Source organism: Saccopteryx leptura, chromosome 6, assembly GCF_036850995.1.
Source record: "Saccopteryx leptura isolate mSacLep1 chromosome 6, mSacLep1_pri_phased_curated, whole genome shotgun sequence".
Lineage (NCBI taxonomy): Eukaryota > Metazoa > Chordata > Mammalia > Chiroptera > Emballonuridae > Saccopteryx > Saccopteryx leptura.
In genome coordinates this window covers 92,957,239-92,972,289 of record NC_089508.1, presented here as the reverse complement: position 1 = coordinate 92,972,289, position 15,051 = coordinate 92,957,239, and the positions used below count along the sequence as shown (strand labels likewise).

The window sequence follows — 15,051 nt, the reverse complement described above, 5'->3', positions numbered from 1 at the left end:
AGGGTGTATTAGAAGAGGCTGGGGAAAGAAAAGAAGATGCTAGACTTTGAGGACCATGAATACGCTGTTTCAGAATCTCGCAAAAGCTATTGTCTTTTCCCCAGGAGGAAAAAATGGACATCCATGCTCCATTTTCATCCATGCTCCCTAGGGATTCACAGTCCCTAAGGCCTGTCTGTGGGTCCTTCAGTCCATGGACCTCAAGTTAAAAATCTTTGCTCCACAGTGAACCTAGTCCCACAGAGAATGTGGCGAAAGAAGCAGAACAGAGTTCTCAAACACTGTCTCCCTTTTCAGCAAGCCAAACCCAGGAGCAGCGAAGGGCGGGGGAGCTCAGGCAGGGAAGGACAGCCATCCAGAGCATTCGGGAATCATGTTATAATGAACAGAGGGGAGCTGTGTCCAGCCTGCAGTGGTCAAACAGAGGAAATGCAGTGTCTGGCTACTTGCCAGTCTTACCCTCTCTCCCACCATCTGGATCTCTGGCCCCATTCTGACCTCTGGTGGCTGCCCATGGGATGAGGTGGGAGGTCTGCCCAAGCTCTTCCCTGGGAGGCTAGCTGTCCCAGCACTACAGGAAGATGCACTCCCAACCCCAGAGGCCACACCTGGGTCCCCAGGAGGTATCAGCATGTTTCCTAGGGGTCCTTCAGGAGGGTTCACTCCGCTACAGTCACCAGATGCCTTAATATAAGTGCAGCAATCAGTCAAAGACATGTACATGAAGAAAGCATTTTTTTACCTGTCAAGTTGCCAAAAAGGGAGGAGTGTGTGTGTGTGTGTGTGTGTGTGTGTGTGTGTGTGAGAGAGAGAGAGAGAGAGAGAGAGAGAGAGAGAACTAAAAATCAATGCCGATTAGGGTGACAAAACGTCACAGGGATGTAAAGTGCAGCACGGGGAGTATAGTCAATAACATTGTGATAACTATGTATGGTGCCAAATGGGTATTGGATTTATTGGGGGATCACTTCATAAGTTATATAAATGTCTAACCACTATGTATACATCTGAAACTAATATGGTATGTCAATTGTAATTAATTTTTTAAAATCCTTTAAGTAAAAATTTAAAGGCGGGTCAGAGCGCAATGAGACCAACATTCTTATGCACATTGATGAGAGTATAAATTTGTGCACCCATTCTGGAAGTGATTCCAGCAGAGTAAATCCAAAATCTTTAAATTATTTATTGATTTTAGAGAGAGAGGAAGGACAAGAGAAACAGAAATATCAATCTGTTCCTGCACGTGCCCTGATCGGGAATTGAACCCACAACCTTGGCATAGCTGGACAATGGTCTAACCAACCTAGCTATCTGTTCAGGGCCCAAAATCTTACAAAGTGTTTCTATCCTCTGACCCAGTAATTCTACTGTTAAGAACCTAACTTCAAGAAATCAATGGCCTGAAAGAACATGAAACCTGAAATTTGAAACAAACAGCAGAAGAGAAAACAAGACTAGCCAAAAGGGATCATTGCTGAAGCGAGGGAATGGGTATATGACGGTTCTTGGTTCTATTTTTTGTCTCCTTTGGTATACGCTTGAAATTTCCATGATACAACATTTTTTAAAGAAAAGCATCAGAGATGCAAAGATTTGCATAAAAGACAGCAAATTTTAATAGCAAAAACTGTGCAAATGGCATAAAAATGCTGTGCTAGAATGGCTAAATAAATTATGCTGCATTCAAACAGTGAAATATTATGCAGTCATTAAAAATTCAGAGATGTTTTAGTGATATGGAAAAATGCTTACAGTGGAATGCAAAGTGAATAAGTGGGATGCAAAATTGTATATGCAACATTTAACTAATTATGTTAAATAAAAAGTGCATTAAAGGAAAGGCTATATGAAGACACACTAGAGTGTTTGTTATGCAGTGAGACTATGGATGATTTTTATTCTTGATACTGTGTTTTATTTTCCTTATCCTTTAACGAGCATTTTACTTTTATAAATAGACCCAATAAGTGGCATTTGTTAAAGCAATACTAACATGGGAGTCTGATATATATTCAAACCAAAGGCTGCCATATATTAGCTGTGCAACATTAAGCAAATTAATTAACTTCTGGGTCTCAGATTCCTCAACTATAAAACTGGCAAAATGCCATCATATTTTTCAAGCAACCATGTACTGGACAATTACTATGCACTTGGCAGGCACCATGCCAAGTGGTTCCTACCCCACTCCCATATATTATCACACATACTAATCAAACACGATCATTTCAATCCTCACAATAATTTCTGGAATAGGCTATGATATTCCCATCTTAGAGATATACAAACTGCAGCTCAGAAAAGTTAGGGAATATGCTCAGGCTTACCTGGCAAGTCAGCAGCACTGTCAGGGTTCAGACATAAGCCTATCCATCCTTGAAAGCCCAGCTCTTGGGCTGCTTACAGTTACAGTTTTGTTGGCAAGGATTGGTGAAGGGATGCAGGTAGAGTGCCCCATACAGTGCCTAGAGCCAAGCACAAAGCTGCTCCATTCAATGTTGCCTTTCTTGTCTATGACCCCCAGACTTCAGTAAACTGTGGCAAAACAAACCAGTATACCCTCCAAGAAAAACGGATTCTGCCCCAAAAGAAGAGGACCTGTAATAACAGACCAAGGAGGAGCTGAATGGCTACCTCACTCAAGAAGACATGAGGGGCTGGGACTGTGCACCCCCAAAAGTTCCAACATAGTTCTGTCGGTGACTTCTTCAGGGCTTCCTTAGACCCCATACCTTGAATTGCAGCTGAGAATTCAGTACAGAGTCACTCTACCAACAAGGCATCAATCCCACCTCCCACTTACCCTGCCACCTTTCCACCCTAAAGAACAGGGCACAGGCCTCACCAGGCCCAGGGACTGGGGTTTTTCCTGTTTTCCCTTTTCTCAGAGAAAAGGAGATTAAGGGCTGAGTAGGCCAAGGAAGGCACCGTGTGGAGAAGGCTTTAGCATCGAGGGGTGAGTGGTGTGATACAGCTGGGACTGCCCGAGAATGCCCTTCTGGGTCTACCTGAAATGCCTCTTGCCCTGGGAGCCGCCTAAGTTAGGTTCTACCCCAACTCCCTATTTCCACCCCCTTGCACTATCATAGCACTAACTACACTAGAATGGCTTGTTAGTTGTCTGTCTTCTCTACTGGATGGTAAGCTCCATGAAAGTAGGCACCACTGTGTTCGCCATTGTATCTCTAGCCCCTAGCAATGTGCCTGGTACACAGTAAACCATGTAAATGTTTGAAGAATAGAGGGAAGAAGGAAGGAAGAAAAGGAAGGAGGGAGGGAGGGAGGAAAGGGAGAAGAGAAAACCTCTTCACCACCCATTCTGCCAAATGGACCCATAGCTGCCCTGTTCCATACTAAGCACTAAGATGTGGTCCCTGCCCTAGAGGCTTAAAATTTACATGTTTCTAACCTCATATCTACCTTTAAGGAAACAAAGTGCAGGGAAAGTTCTGTTGATTCCAAACCTCATAACAGAGGCGTGGGCCTCCCCAGAGCCCTGCAGCACCACTTCCAGCCCTCCAGCCTCTGCTTGGGCTCTGCCTGCCTGGATTGCTCTGCCCATGTCTGTTCTTTGTTTTACCAGAATATTCAAAATGGAGCTCCTGAATCTAAGAAAGGTTCTCAAGTCCATGGAATCCTGGGAGGAATTACAGAACTCAAAAGGTCTGAAGTCTTGTGCACTAAGCCTAGCTTTGCCACCTCTGCTGTGTGACCTCCAGTGAATGACTTCCCGCTTTGGGCTTCAGTTGTCTTCTTTGTAAAATGATGGATGAACCAGACCTTGTATGAAAACAAAAGCAGGTGAGTGCATTTGACTATTTATACCGTTGGGTGTAATTGTACGGTGTCCTCTTCCTAGATGTTTTGGGGCACCATGGATGCAGCATCTGTCACCTGATGGGGCAGGGAAGACAGTATGTGCCTGTTTCCAGCTGTAAACAGTAAGGCCCAGAATGTGCCACCCCTCTGGTAAGTGGTCAGGGAGGGGTGGCAGGCTGCAGGGGAACTTGCCTCAATAAAGGCCCACCCTGCCTGATTTCTGGTGGCACAGTGGATAAAGCGTACACCTGGGATGCTGAAGTCCCAAGTTTGAAATCCCCAGGTTGCCGGCATAAGTGCAGGCTCATCTGACTTGAGCACAGGCTCATCAACATGACCCCATGGTCACTGCCTTGAGCCCAAAGGTCACTGGCTTGAGCAAGGGGTTACTGGCCCAGTTTAAGGCCCTGGTCAAGGCACATATGAGAAGCAGTCAATGAAGAACTAAAGTGCTACAACTACAAGTTGATGCTTCGTATCTTTCCCCCGGCCTCTCTCTCTGTCTCTCTTCCTCTCCCTCAAAATAAACAAACAAATAAATAAATAAAGTCCCACCCAAACATGCCTATCTGGTCCTTGCCTTTAGGTTTGCAAAAGAGAAGACTCTGAAGCCCCAGGACCTTCAAGGCACCACCAAGCATGATCCCCTGGTCCCCATTCAAAAACAATATACTCTCCTGCCAGCCCTCTCCCTTCAGAGGGGCTGGCTACTCAGGGAGAAATGGTTGCTGGGTGTGGGAGGGGGTGGAAGATGGTGAGGCCAGAAAAGCACTGGTGGTGCCAGGTTTCTAGCCTCATTTCCAGCTTCCTCAGAAAGTGCAAGTGGGGAGCCTCCTGGTACCCCTGCAGTGGTGTCTTAGGAAGGGCAGTGGACTTGGTGAACACAGGCATCGAAGGCCTCCTGGCTTCAGTCCAAGCAGCTGGCAGGTTCCTCCTTCTCCTCAGAGCCCCACAACACCACTTCCGACCCTCCTGCCTCTGCTTGGGCTCTGCCTGCCTGGATTTCTCTGCCCATGTCTGCCCTTCCCTGTGCAGAGCTTTCTCTTTTCCTTCACAACCCTTATTTTACTCTCAATCTCCATGTATTTATTTTTTTTTCTCCCTCCTTTTCCTCCTCCCCTGCTCCTCTCCTCCTTGCCATCCTTCACCAGACCCAGAATGGATTTCCCTCCTTCCCACCCTCTCTGCCAGCACCTCCCGCCTCGGCTCTCACCCCTGCACCTCTTCCTTTGTATTCCTCTCGCTCTCTCCCGGCCTCACCAGCATCTTTCCTCCCCCGCCTGGCTTCGGCTTCCCCCAGCCTCCCCATCTTCAGCTCCTCCCCCTTACTCCTCTCCCCTCCCTCCTGCCTCACCCCATTCCCAGCCAGAATCTCGGGGGTTTTTTTCCACCGTGGGGGTCTATACGCCTCTCACTCTCCCGTGTACCTGCCTCTTCCTTCATGGCAGGTTTATCAGACATCCATCCTTTTCTGCTTGGACATCCCCCTACCACCGTTATCATCGCCACTGTCTCATCTTCTGTCTCCTTTCCCCACCCTCTCCTCTCTCTCTTCTCCCTGCCCCTTTAAATCTGCCTAGCCCAGCCTCCCCCGTGATGCTGGGATGGAGCAAACATTGATTTGTGCTGGGATGGAATCGGAATTTTGATATTTTTTTTTCCCTCTCCCAACCAGAAGAAGAAAAAACATAATAAAAACACCCCCTCTTGGTAGCCCCCTCTCCCTTCCCACCCAGCTCCTAGCTCCTCTTCCCTATCTCCATCCAGGGCAGATTTTTTTTCCCTACACTATTCTCAGCCCCCCCCCCCCCCCGCAACCCTTGCCACTACTCGCCCCCTCCCTCACTGCCTGGTTCTCCAGCTGGGGAGAGGGGGACTCTTCTGCGCTCCCCACCTGCGCTCTCTCTGGGTTGGAGCAGTCTCTCCGGAAGGGGTGGGGGCTTGGCCGGTCGGGGCGCGGTGGGAGTGGAGCTACCCTGCCATGGACGCCGTGCCCGGGAGGCAGCCTGAGCCCCAGCCCACATGGTGAGTAACCTGCCCACTCCCTCCTGCCCGCCTGCCCCGTCCCCACCCTCGCGTCTGCCCTGCAGAGCTCCCCGCATCCCCGTTCTTTCCGACACCGAACCCTCTGCCCACCTTGCTCAGATCTCCCCGCTACATTTTCAACATCCCTCCTTTGCCTGGGAAGCCACAGAATCGGGAGAGGGGCCCTGACAGCACCCAAGGAAGCGGATGACCTAAGACTCTACCCAGCTTCTTCTCAGACCCTCCTCCCGAAAACTGCCATCCACGCTCGACATTTTGGGGTCTAGATTGGAGAAGTGGGACTCCTGCTTGGGATTGGGACCCCAAGTCATGGGAGAGGCCCTCTACCATAATGGAGGGGTGGGGGAGCCCCTGTGCCTCCAAAGCTCAGGAGCCGCTGTAAAATGCTGCTGAATGTGGGGGGTTGGGGGCGGTGCTGATGCCCCGGAGCCGCTGGGCCTGAGAGCCGCGGGCAAAGAGGAGGGGCCTCGCTCACCACTTCCCCCCTCTTTCTCCGCAGCCACTCAGGATGAGGGTCCGGCCCTGCCAGCCTGCGCTGGGGCCCCCCCGCCCGGCCCCGGTTTAACTGCCCCCGCCCCCAGGCCTCGCCCGGCTCCCAGGCCCCCAGCCGGCTCTCCAGCCCCAGGATGCGCTGAGCCGCCGGGGGGCTGAGGCCGCGCCAACTACATGCATGTCCCCCGGGGGCAAGTTCGACTTTGACGACGGGGGCTGCTACGTGGGGGGCTGGGAGGCGGGGCGGGCACATGGCTACGGCGTGTGCACGGGGCCCGGCGCCCAGGGCGAGTACAGCGGCTGCTGGGCGCACGGCTTCGAGTCGCTGGGCGTCTTCACGGGGCCCGGCGGACACAGCTACCAGGGCCACTGGCAGCAGGGCAAGCGTGAAGGGCTGGGCGTAGAGCGCAAGAGCCGCTGGACGTACCGCGGCGAGTGGCTGGGCGGGCTGAAGGGGCGCAGCGGCGTGTGGGAGAGCGCGTCCGGCCTTCGCTACGCCGGGCTCTGGAAGGACGGCTTCCAGGACGGCTACGGCACCGAGACCTACTCCGACGGAGGTGCGGGGCCCTGCCCACTACTGTCTGTCTGCTCGTCTGCGTACGCCTCCCAGTCCGTCTGGCCCACGTATGCCTTTCCCCGCCATGGTTCCCCCACCCCCATGCCCCGCGCTTTTCCCATATACCATCCCCATCGACATGCACCCTTGCGCCCATCTTTCTGCCCTCTCCTCCCGCCATCGCACACGCCTTACTCATTTGTCTGCCCCCTGCCTGCTTTTCCCTGTCCCCAGTCTACCTGTTCCTCCCCGCCCCTTCCCCCAGTCTACCTGACCCTCGCACACCCCGCGCGCCAGCCCCTTACACCGCTCCTCCCTGCCGGGCCTGCACACCCCCCTCTCCTCCTACTTGCCCCTAACCCCTCTGCTCGGCCTGGCCCCTCACATTTCTTCAGTCGGCTTGCCCCTCCTAGTCCTGTTTGCTTGTCACATGGCTATCTTATTCACCCCGTCAGCCTGTCCGTCACACCCTCTGGACTGCCTGTCCTCACACACCCAAGCCCGCCTGCCTCCCTTTCCCTCGTCTACGCACTGCCAAAAATCCAGATGTTCTGCTACTTGTCTATCTTCGCTCAGCTTTTCCACACCTTCCGAACCAACCTGGCCTGTCCCCAGACCTAGTGCCCTTCCCCGACCTCCACGCTAAGGCTTCCGGGGATGCTTGGGGCCTGGGGTGCAAGGAGCAGCAGGTCCTGACCCTTCCTCCCTACCCTCCCCCGCCCGCAGGCACCTACCAGGGCCAGTGGCAGACCGGGAAGCGCCACGGCTACGGGGTGCGCCAGAGCGTGCCCTACCACCAGGCGGCGCTGCTGCGCTCGCCCCGCCGCACCTCCCTGGACTCTGGCCACAGCGACCCCCCGACGCCGCCGCCGCCCCTGCCCTTGCCTGGCGACGAGGGAGGGAGCCCGGCGTCCGGCTCGCGGGGCGGCTTCGTGCTGGCCGGGCCCGGGGACGTTGACGGCGCGTCCTCCCGTAAGCGCACCCCCGCGGCCGGCGGCTTCTTTCGCCGCTCGCTGCTGCTCAGTGGGCTCCGCGCGGGCGGGCGCCGCAGCTCCTTGGGCAGCAAGCGGGGCTCCCTGCGTAGCGAGGTGAGCAGCGAGGTGGGCAGCTCAGGACCCCCGGGCTCTGAGGCCAGCGGGCCCCCAGCCCCAGTGCCTCCCGCCCTCATCGAGGGCTCTGCCACTGAAGTGTATGCTGGCGAATGGCGCGCCGACCGGCGCAGCGGCTACGGCGTGAGCCAGCGCTCCAACGGGCTTCGCTACGAGGGCGAGTGGCTAGGCAACCGGCGGCACGGCTACGGGCGCACCACCCGCCCCGACGGCTCCCGTGAAGAGGGCAAGTACAAACGCAACAGGCTGGTGCACGGAGGGCGCGTGCGCAGCCTCCTGCCTCTGGCCCTTCGGCGGGGCAAAGTCAAGGAGAAGGTGGACAGGGCTGTTGAGGGCGCCCGTCGAGCTGTGAGCGCTGCCCGCCAGCGCCAGGAGATTGCCGCTACCAGGTGGGCATTGGGTGCAGGAGCCAAGGCTGGGCTAAGGGGAGAAGGTACTCTGGAGACAGGAAAGGGGATTGGTGCCTAGAGAAGGCCTAGGCCAGGCAGCTGTAGCCCTGGGAGTTTGGAGCGTTTGCATCTGAGGCTACTGGTGGATGTAGGTGTAACTGTGGGTGGCTGGGTGTTTAAGGGAAGCCGGGTGAGACTGTGCGTCTCAGTGTCTTTTCTGGAGACTGTCATTGTGTGTGATATTAGCAATGAGTGCTGCCTTGTGCAGGCCCAGAAACCTCTTAGAACTCAGACATGTCCCTAGTCTTCCTCATTTTACAGCTGATCCAGCCTCCAGGCCTCAGGCGGGAGCCGCAGCCCTGGGCAGGGAGCTGGAGTGTGCCTTCCACACGGCACAGCCTGCCCACAGTCAGATACCATTCCAGCCTGGGGGACTTGGGGAGGTCTGCTTTGTACAGATGACCTATCCCCTAGAAAGATGACCCCCCTCAGCTTTGCCTCCTCTGCCTCCCATTCTTTACCCACTGATAAAGATTTGAAGGGAGGAAGGAGGCTTGCCAGAAAATGAATTTTTCTTTTTTTCTTTCTTTTTTTTTTTTTTTTTTTGTAGATCAGATTACGTTTCCATGCATCAGGAACCTTGTTATTTAAAGCAGCACTGTCCGGTAGGAATATTCTGTAGCAAATACATAATTTTAAATCTTCTAGTAACCATATAAAAATAAAAAGAAACAGATGAAATGAATTTAAATAATATATTTTATTTAGACCACTATAGCCAAAATATTATCCTTTTAACCTCTAATTAAAATAAAACTACAAATGAGATATTTTATATTCCTTTTCTTCTCCCCCCCCCCCTTTTTTTTACTAAGTTTTTGCAACCTAGTGTGTAGTTTACATTTACGGCACCTCATTTCAATTCAGGCTAGCACATTTTAAGTGCTTAATAGCTACATATGACTTGTGACTGCTGGAGAAGATAGCCCAGATCTAAAGAAAGCCAAAAAGCCATCTGTAATGATATTTACAGACCCCAGATTTATGCAACCGACACATGAATTTTTATATATTGGATTTTATTTAAAGGGGAGGCTACAGCTGAAGGATTTTGTTTAATTTTGAGACTGTTTAAGAGGATCATAGGTCAAGATATGTCTAAATATGCTTCAGTGGGTTTGTATATTGAGTGACAAAGGGTGTGTGTTTGTGTGTGTGTGTGTGTGTGTGTGTGTGTGGTGTCATATTGAGTAGATGCCTGAGCCAGAGAATGTGTATCTATACACATATCTGAGCATCTAATAGTTAGAGCCCAGGGCTTAAGCCAGGGAAGAGGGAAGGCAAAGTACCAGGCAGCATTTTAGGCTAGATGGGTAATGGGCATGTGCAGGAAAAACTGATCTCAGTAGCTGTAAGATCAGGCAGTGGGAGGAGGCTGGTTGGTCTTCCCAGCAACAGGCCTGGCAAATCTGATTGGCTGCAAGCTGCCATGGAAACAGCAGAGCCTCAGCAGGTTCCTCTGCCAGGTAGCCTGAGCCTGGCCCATTGCCTAAGCACAGACTGGGTCTACTGCCTAGGACTTAATCATCCATACCCTCTCCTCTCAAAAACACAGGCTCTTGTTAGTGTTGCAGGGGTTTTTTTGCTGACAATAGACCTCAATGTAACCCAAGACTGCATCCTCATCCTCTGCCCTAAATCCTGAGACCAGCTGAGTTTCAGGACAGCTAAACATATAGAGTCTGAAAGCCCTAAGATGGAAGAATAGCATTATCCAAGGTTTCTCCAAGCAGGCTCTAAAGGTCCTTGAACCACCAGCTTTGATGGGAGAAGGCTGACCATATCTTCCAAGGTACATACAAAGCAGATAGACCTAAGTCTGCAGTGGATACCACCACCTTCCTCACTATCCCCATACCCAGACTACCTTCTCGGGCCAGGTTAAACAGTCCTGGGAACAGAGGGAGTCATGAGTTGATCCATTCAGTCCCATGGCAAGTATATCAGTCAGGATTACAGAACTATAATTTAATGATAACAAGGTATCTACCATTAACAGCAGAGGCTGAAAGGGAAGGAAAATTTGAGGAAATGTCTGACATCAGAGGGAGAATTGGGAACCACAGTAGGGAAAGGATTGATAATGCTTCAAGGTAACCTGTACCTAAGGAGCAGGGCAGGGTGGGACAGGGGCTGTAGAAGAGAAACGAGCTTACCCAGAAGATATAATCACCGTGTTGAGAAAGCCTGCACGTTGGCAGGAAGAGGGAATAGATAACAGCAGAAAAAGGGGACCCCTCCTTACTCTAGTTCAAGTTCAAAAAGTATAAGGAGGGCAGTGGTAGTGAGGCAGGGGAAGAGCAATGCAGTAACAGGAGAGGCTTAGGAATAGCAAGATGTTAGACTCCCATGTCAGGAAATCTGCAAGGAGAGGCAGGATTCGATAAGGGCTGACAGTGGTGAGGAGAAAAGAGGCAAATGCCCCTAACACAGGAAGAGGGTGGCTCAGAGCAAGGGCAGGGGGTGAAACTGTTAGCAGGGCAGGACTGAGGTACAGGAAAACACCCTGAACCCCACAGAGAGCTAGCTGTGTGACCCCAGGGAATGTGAAAGGAATTGATAATGACAGGAGGTACCAACAGCAAACAGGGCAGCAGGCATAGCTTGTAAACACCAAGCAGGTGCGACTGCAGAGGGATGTGCTAAGTGAGTGAGGTCTCAGTTGTCATGGGAAGGGAGCAGGACAGGAATGGAATACCAAAGCTGATGGAAGCTGGGGAGGGCCTGGACCTGTAGCTTGAAGAAGGGAGGTGTTACTACAGGGTGTAATGGTGGAAGGCTGTGAGGAGACCAGGAAGGTGTGATGACAGCAGGCAGAGCCCAGGTCTAGGAGAGGAAAACAAAGACCAGCTACCCTGCCGGGTCGGGGACTGGAAGTAGCTGGCAGAGTGTGAGCAAGGGCGAGGGACTCCCAGGGTGGGCTCAGATCTGGAGGGTGTGCTCTGGGTGGGGACAGGAGCCGGGGGCTGGAGCATCTGAACAGGTCTGCTCAGATCCTGTACTTGGAACCTGACAGGGCAGCAGACGCTCTTCTAAAGGCAGTAGCAGCCAGCAGCGTTGCCGAGAAGGCTGTGGAGGCTGCTCGAATGGCCAAACTGATAGCCCAGGACCTGCAACCCATGTTAGAGGCCCCAGGTGAGACATGGGCAGCCTGGGGAGTGGGGATATGGATCTCCTGGGGAGCTGGAAGGGAAAGGGGAAGGGAACCCCAACAGGGAACAGGGAGTGGAAAAGTCAAAGCATGAGGGTCTCAGGGCACCAAGGGTGCAGGGTAAGGAACAGAACTGGGAACTGATGAAATAGGTAAGAAGGACAAGGGGTTGGGGTTTTGCAATGAGAGGTTGTAAGTCTGGGAATACCAAAGTCCTGGGAGGTGCCCAGTCAGGGGGATAAGGCTGTAGCTTTTCTGTTCAAGGCCAGTGAGGCCCCTCTGATTCTTAGCTATCCCTGCCCCAGGCCGCAGACCCAGGCAAGATTCAGAAGGTTCCGACACAGAGCCTTTGGATGAGGACAGCCCTGGGGTGTACGAGAACGGACTGACCCCCTCAGAGGGTTCCCCTGAACTGCCCAGCAGCCCTGCCTCTTCCCGCCAACCCTGGCGACCCCCTGCCTGCCGGAATCCACTGCCTCCTGGAGGGGATCAGGGTCCCTTCTCCAGCCCCAAAGCTTGGCCCGAGGAGTGGGGGGGCCCAGGTGAACAGGCAGAGGAACTAGCTGGCTACGAGGCCGAAGATGAAGGTGGGATCCAAGGCCCAGGACCCAGAGACGGTTCCCCACTACTTGGAGGCTGCAGTGACAGTTCCAGCAGCCTTCGAGAGGAGGAAGGGGAAGATGAAGAGCCCTTGCCTCCCATGAAGACCCCAGGGGCCCTGGAACCTGAGCCCATGTCCACACTGGTCCTGAGGGGCCTGTCCTCAAGAGGTCCTGAAGCTGGGTGCCTGATGGAAGAGCTTGAGGAGCCAGCTGCAACCGAGAGGCCTGCCCAGCCGGTGAGACAGACACCCCCCTTCTGGTTTTGTGCCCTCTGAGTCTCAGCTCCTTTCTGACCCCTGTTCTCAAAGCATTGCTTCTCATCCTTTCCAGAGCTCTCTCTGGTCCCCTGAGGGACTTTGATTTGGATTCAACTTTCTCTCTGCTTGCCCAGTCTTAAACCATATCCTACTTCAAAATAATTTAAAAACTTGAGAGCTCAAGAAACCTTAGGGACCTTCATGTCCAACTCCCTCTTTTGACAAAAAGGGAAACTGAGGCCCAGAGCACTTAAAGTAACTTGCCCAAAGTTACAAATGAATAATTAATGGTAGAGCCAGAACATCTTTCCCTGTTCTCCTTCCAGATCATTTCCATCTCTCAGTTTCCTACTCCACCCCCACCACCTCCACACTTTCTGTCTCTGGTGCCCAGAAATAAAAAAGGAAAAGCTTGTTCCCTCCCTACCCTGACTCTCCCTCCCTCTCCTGGGAAGAAGGGAAATAGGAAAGAAGGCAGAAAACCAGGAGGGTGGAGTTTCCCTAGAACCCTCTACTCTGATTGGACTCCAGGCCTTCTGTTTCCTAGCAACCACATCCTCGCCCCTTCATCCCTTTCTGCTTTACTGCAGTACCAGCTGCTGTTGCCAATGCATGCTACTAAGGCCAGGCACCTTCTGCCTGAGCCACGTGACATGCTGGTGGGAGTGGAGTGAAAGGAGGTGGGAGGAAGGGCTGTTCCTGACTTCAGGGAGCCAGAGGGAAGGTGGGGCCCTGGCTGGAGGAAGTGGAGTGTTTTGCAATACAAAACAAAGGTTGGCAATCCCCCTTCTCTGACCTCTGAGGACAGGTGCTTGGGACCCTTCAGTTTTTCCATCGCAGCCAAGGAAGAAAGGTGGGACCTGGTCCTCAGGGACTGAAACTGCATTTCCCTTGTCTCTCTAGGGACCTGCCAACCCCCTGGTGGTGGGAGCCGTGGCCCTCCTGGACCTCAGCCTGGCGTTCCTGTTCTCCCAGCTCCTCACCTAAGGCTCCTGCCTGGCCTAATTCTGGCTTTGGTTGCTGCCTCTTCACTCCTTTGACCTGCCTTTTTCTCTTTTCCTCCTTCTGATTGTTCTTTCTTTCTCTTCTCCCTTTCCTTTCTTCTCTGTTTCCCTTTGTTTTATTCTCTTGCTTTTTCTATCCTGATCTCTTTCAGGTTCTCTCATTTATTCTGTCTTCCTCACTCCCTCCCCACCCCAACCCTTCCCTTCTCTAGATTGTTTACATATGAAGGGCTTTTCTTGCTCAGAGTTGCTATCTTCTCTGAGACACACAAATCCAAGTCAGACCATTGCCCCACACCCTCCCCACCTTTTCTTTAGACCTGAACTTGGATGAGGGTGTGGGTTTGGTGTCCTGAGGAGTCTCCTGAAATGAGGAACAAAATGAAGGAGTGACTATACTGGGCAAGCTCCTGGGCAAGCTGCTGTGGCTCCCTAACCCAGGGGCCTGGGGTCCCTCTGAGACGTAGTGAAAAAGTGGGAAAGTGTGCAGCCACCATCTCTGACTGTGGAGGATCCTATCTCCCCTCCAAGCACTGAGATAGGTTCTTGCCTAATTCCATCCTTTCCTGAGAGAGATGAGGGAAATGAAAAGTAGAATGACTCCCTAGCATCTCTCACTTTCTTTCCTCAACAGCCAGCCACTTGTCCAAACCCCTAGGGTGGCATACCATGTCAAAAGTAATGTGCAAAGGAAAGAGCCCAATGCAGCTAAGTCCACCCACTGACCTCTCCCACCCTTATTTCTCCCCTAAAAGTTTATTTGGCTGGTCTGGACTCACTTGTGGCCTTTGATTAAATTTCTAAGGGGCCTAAAGAAGACATTCCTACAGCAGAGGGTTAGAGGTGCTTGAGCAAGGACCCCACTCCCCAACTCTGGCAGCTGTGTTGGGGGAGGCAGTTTTGGGGAATGGAACCAGATCAGTTAAAAGGAGCTCATAGGGCAGCAAAAGTTGCAACAACCTTAATTTCTAAGTGGGTTATCTCTTCCCGCATCATATCAGAATCTTGCGAAATGGGTAAACAGAAGGAGAGGATCACAGGAAGACAATCTATCACACACTTTCCAGGCAGGGCAGAGCTGGATGTCCAGCTGGGGTGAGAGGTAGTTAGAGAGCCCTGTTTGAGGTTGTGGCTGATCCCTGGTACTAACTTTTCCCCTGGGGCAGGAAACCCTAGGAAGAGGGGACTGTAAGGTCCCCAGGGGATCTTTCCTCCCTCCCCTGCATGAGGCAGAGGCAAGCTGCCTGTCAAACCCCTCCCCTCAAGGAATGGCCTTGCCTGGGAATGCCCACTACACACACCTCTTTTTTTTTTTCTAGTCAAACTCTGTTTACTCCTTGGCCTGCCTCCCTCCTTCCTCCCCTCTCAACCTTTACTTCTGATTTCTATTTCTTGGAATTTGGGATTGAAGTTAAACTACAATAGTGCCGCCAACACCAAGTCTTGCAGGAAAAAAGTACAAAGAAATTTAACAAAAAAAAAATATATTAATAAAAAAGTTCAAAAAGGGGGGGGACTGTCATCTCCTTTGGAGTGCGATGGCTTCAAACCCAAGCTCTCTGA

General features: G+C 52.3%; 1 protein-coding gene across 1 annotated transcript; it reads left to right on the top strand.

Annotated features, from left to right (window-relative positions):
• Positions 1-5,226: 5,226 nt before the first annotated feature.
• On the top strand, positions 5,227-15,000 carry JPH4 (junctophilin 4). Its single transcript, XM_066344327.1, has 6 exons — positions 5,227-5,847; positions 6,368-6,917; positions 7,643-8,414; positions 11,491-11,609; positions 11,931-12,463; positions 13,388-15,000. The coding sequence occupies exons 2-6, from the start codon at positions 6,539-6,541 to the stop codon at positions 13,469-13,471; spliced, it is 1,887 nt and encodes a 628-aa protein (XP_066200424.1). The 5' UTR covers positions 5,227-5,847; positions 6,368-6,538; the 3' UTR covers positions 13,472-15,000.
• Positions 15,001-15,051: the final 51 nt, after the last annotated feature.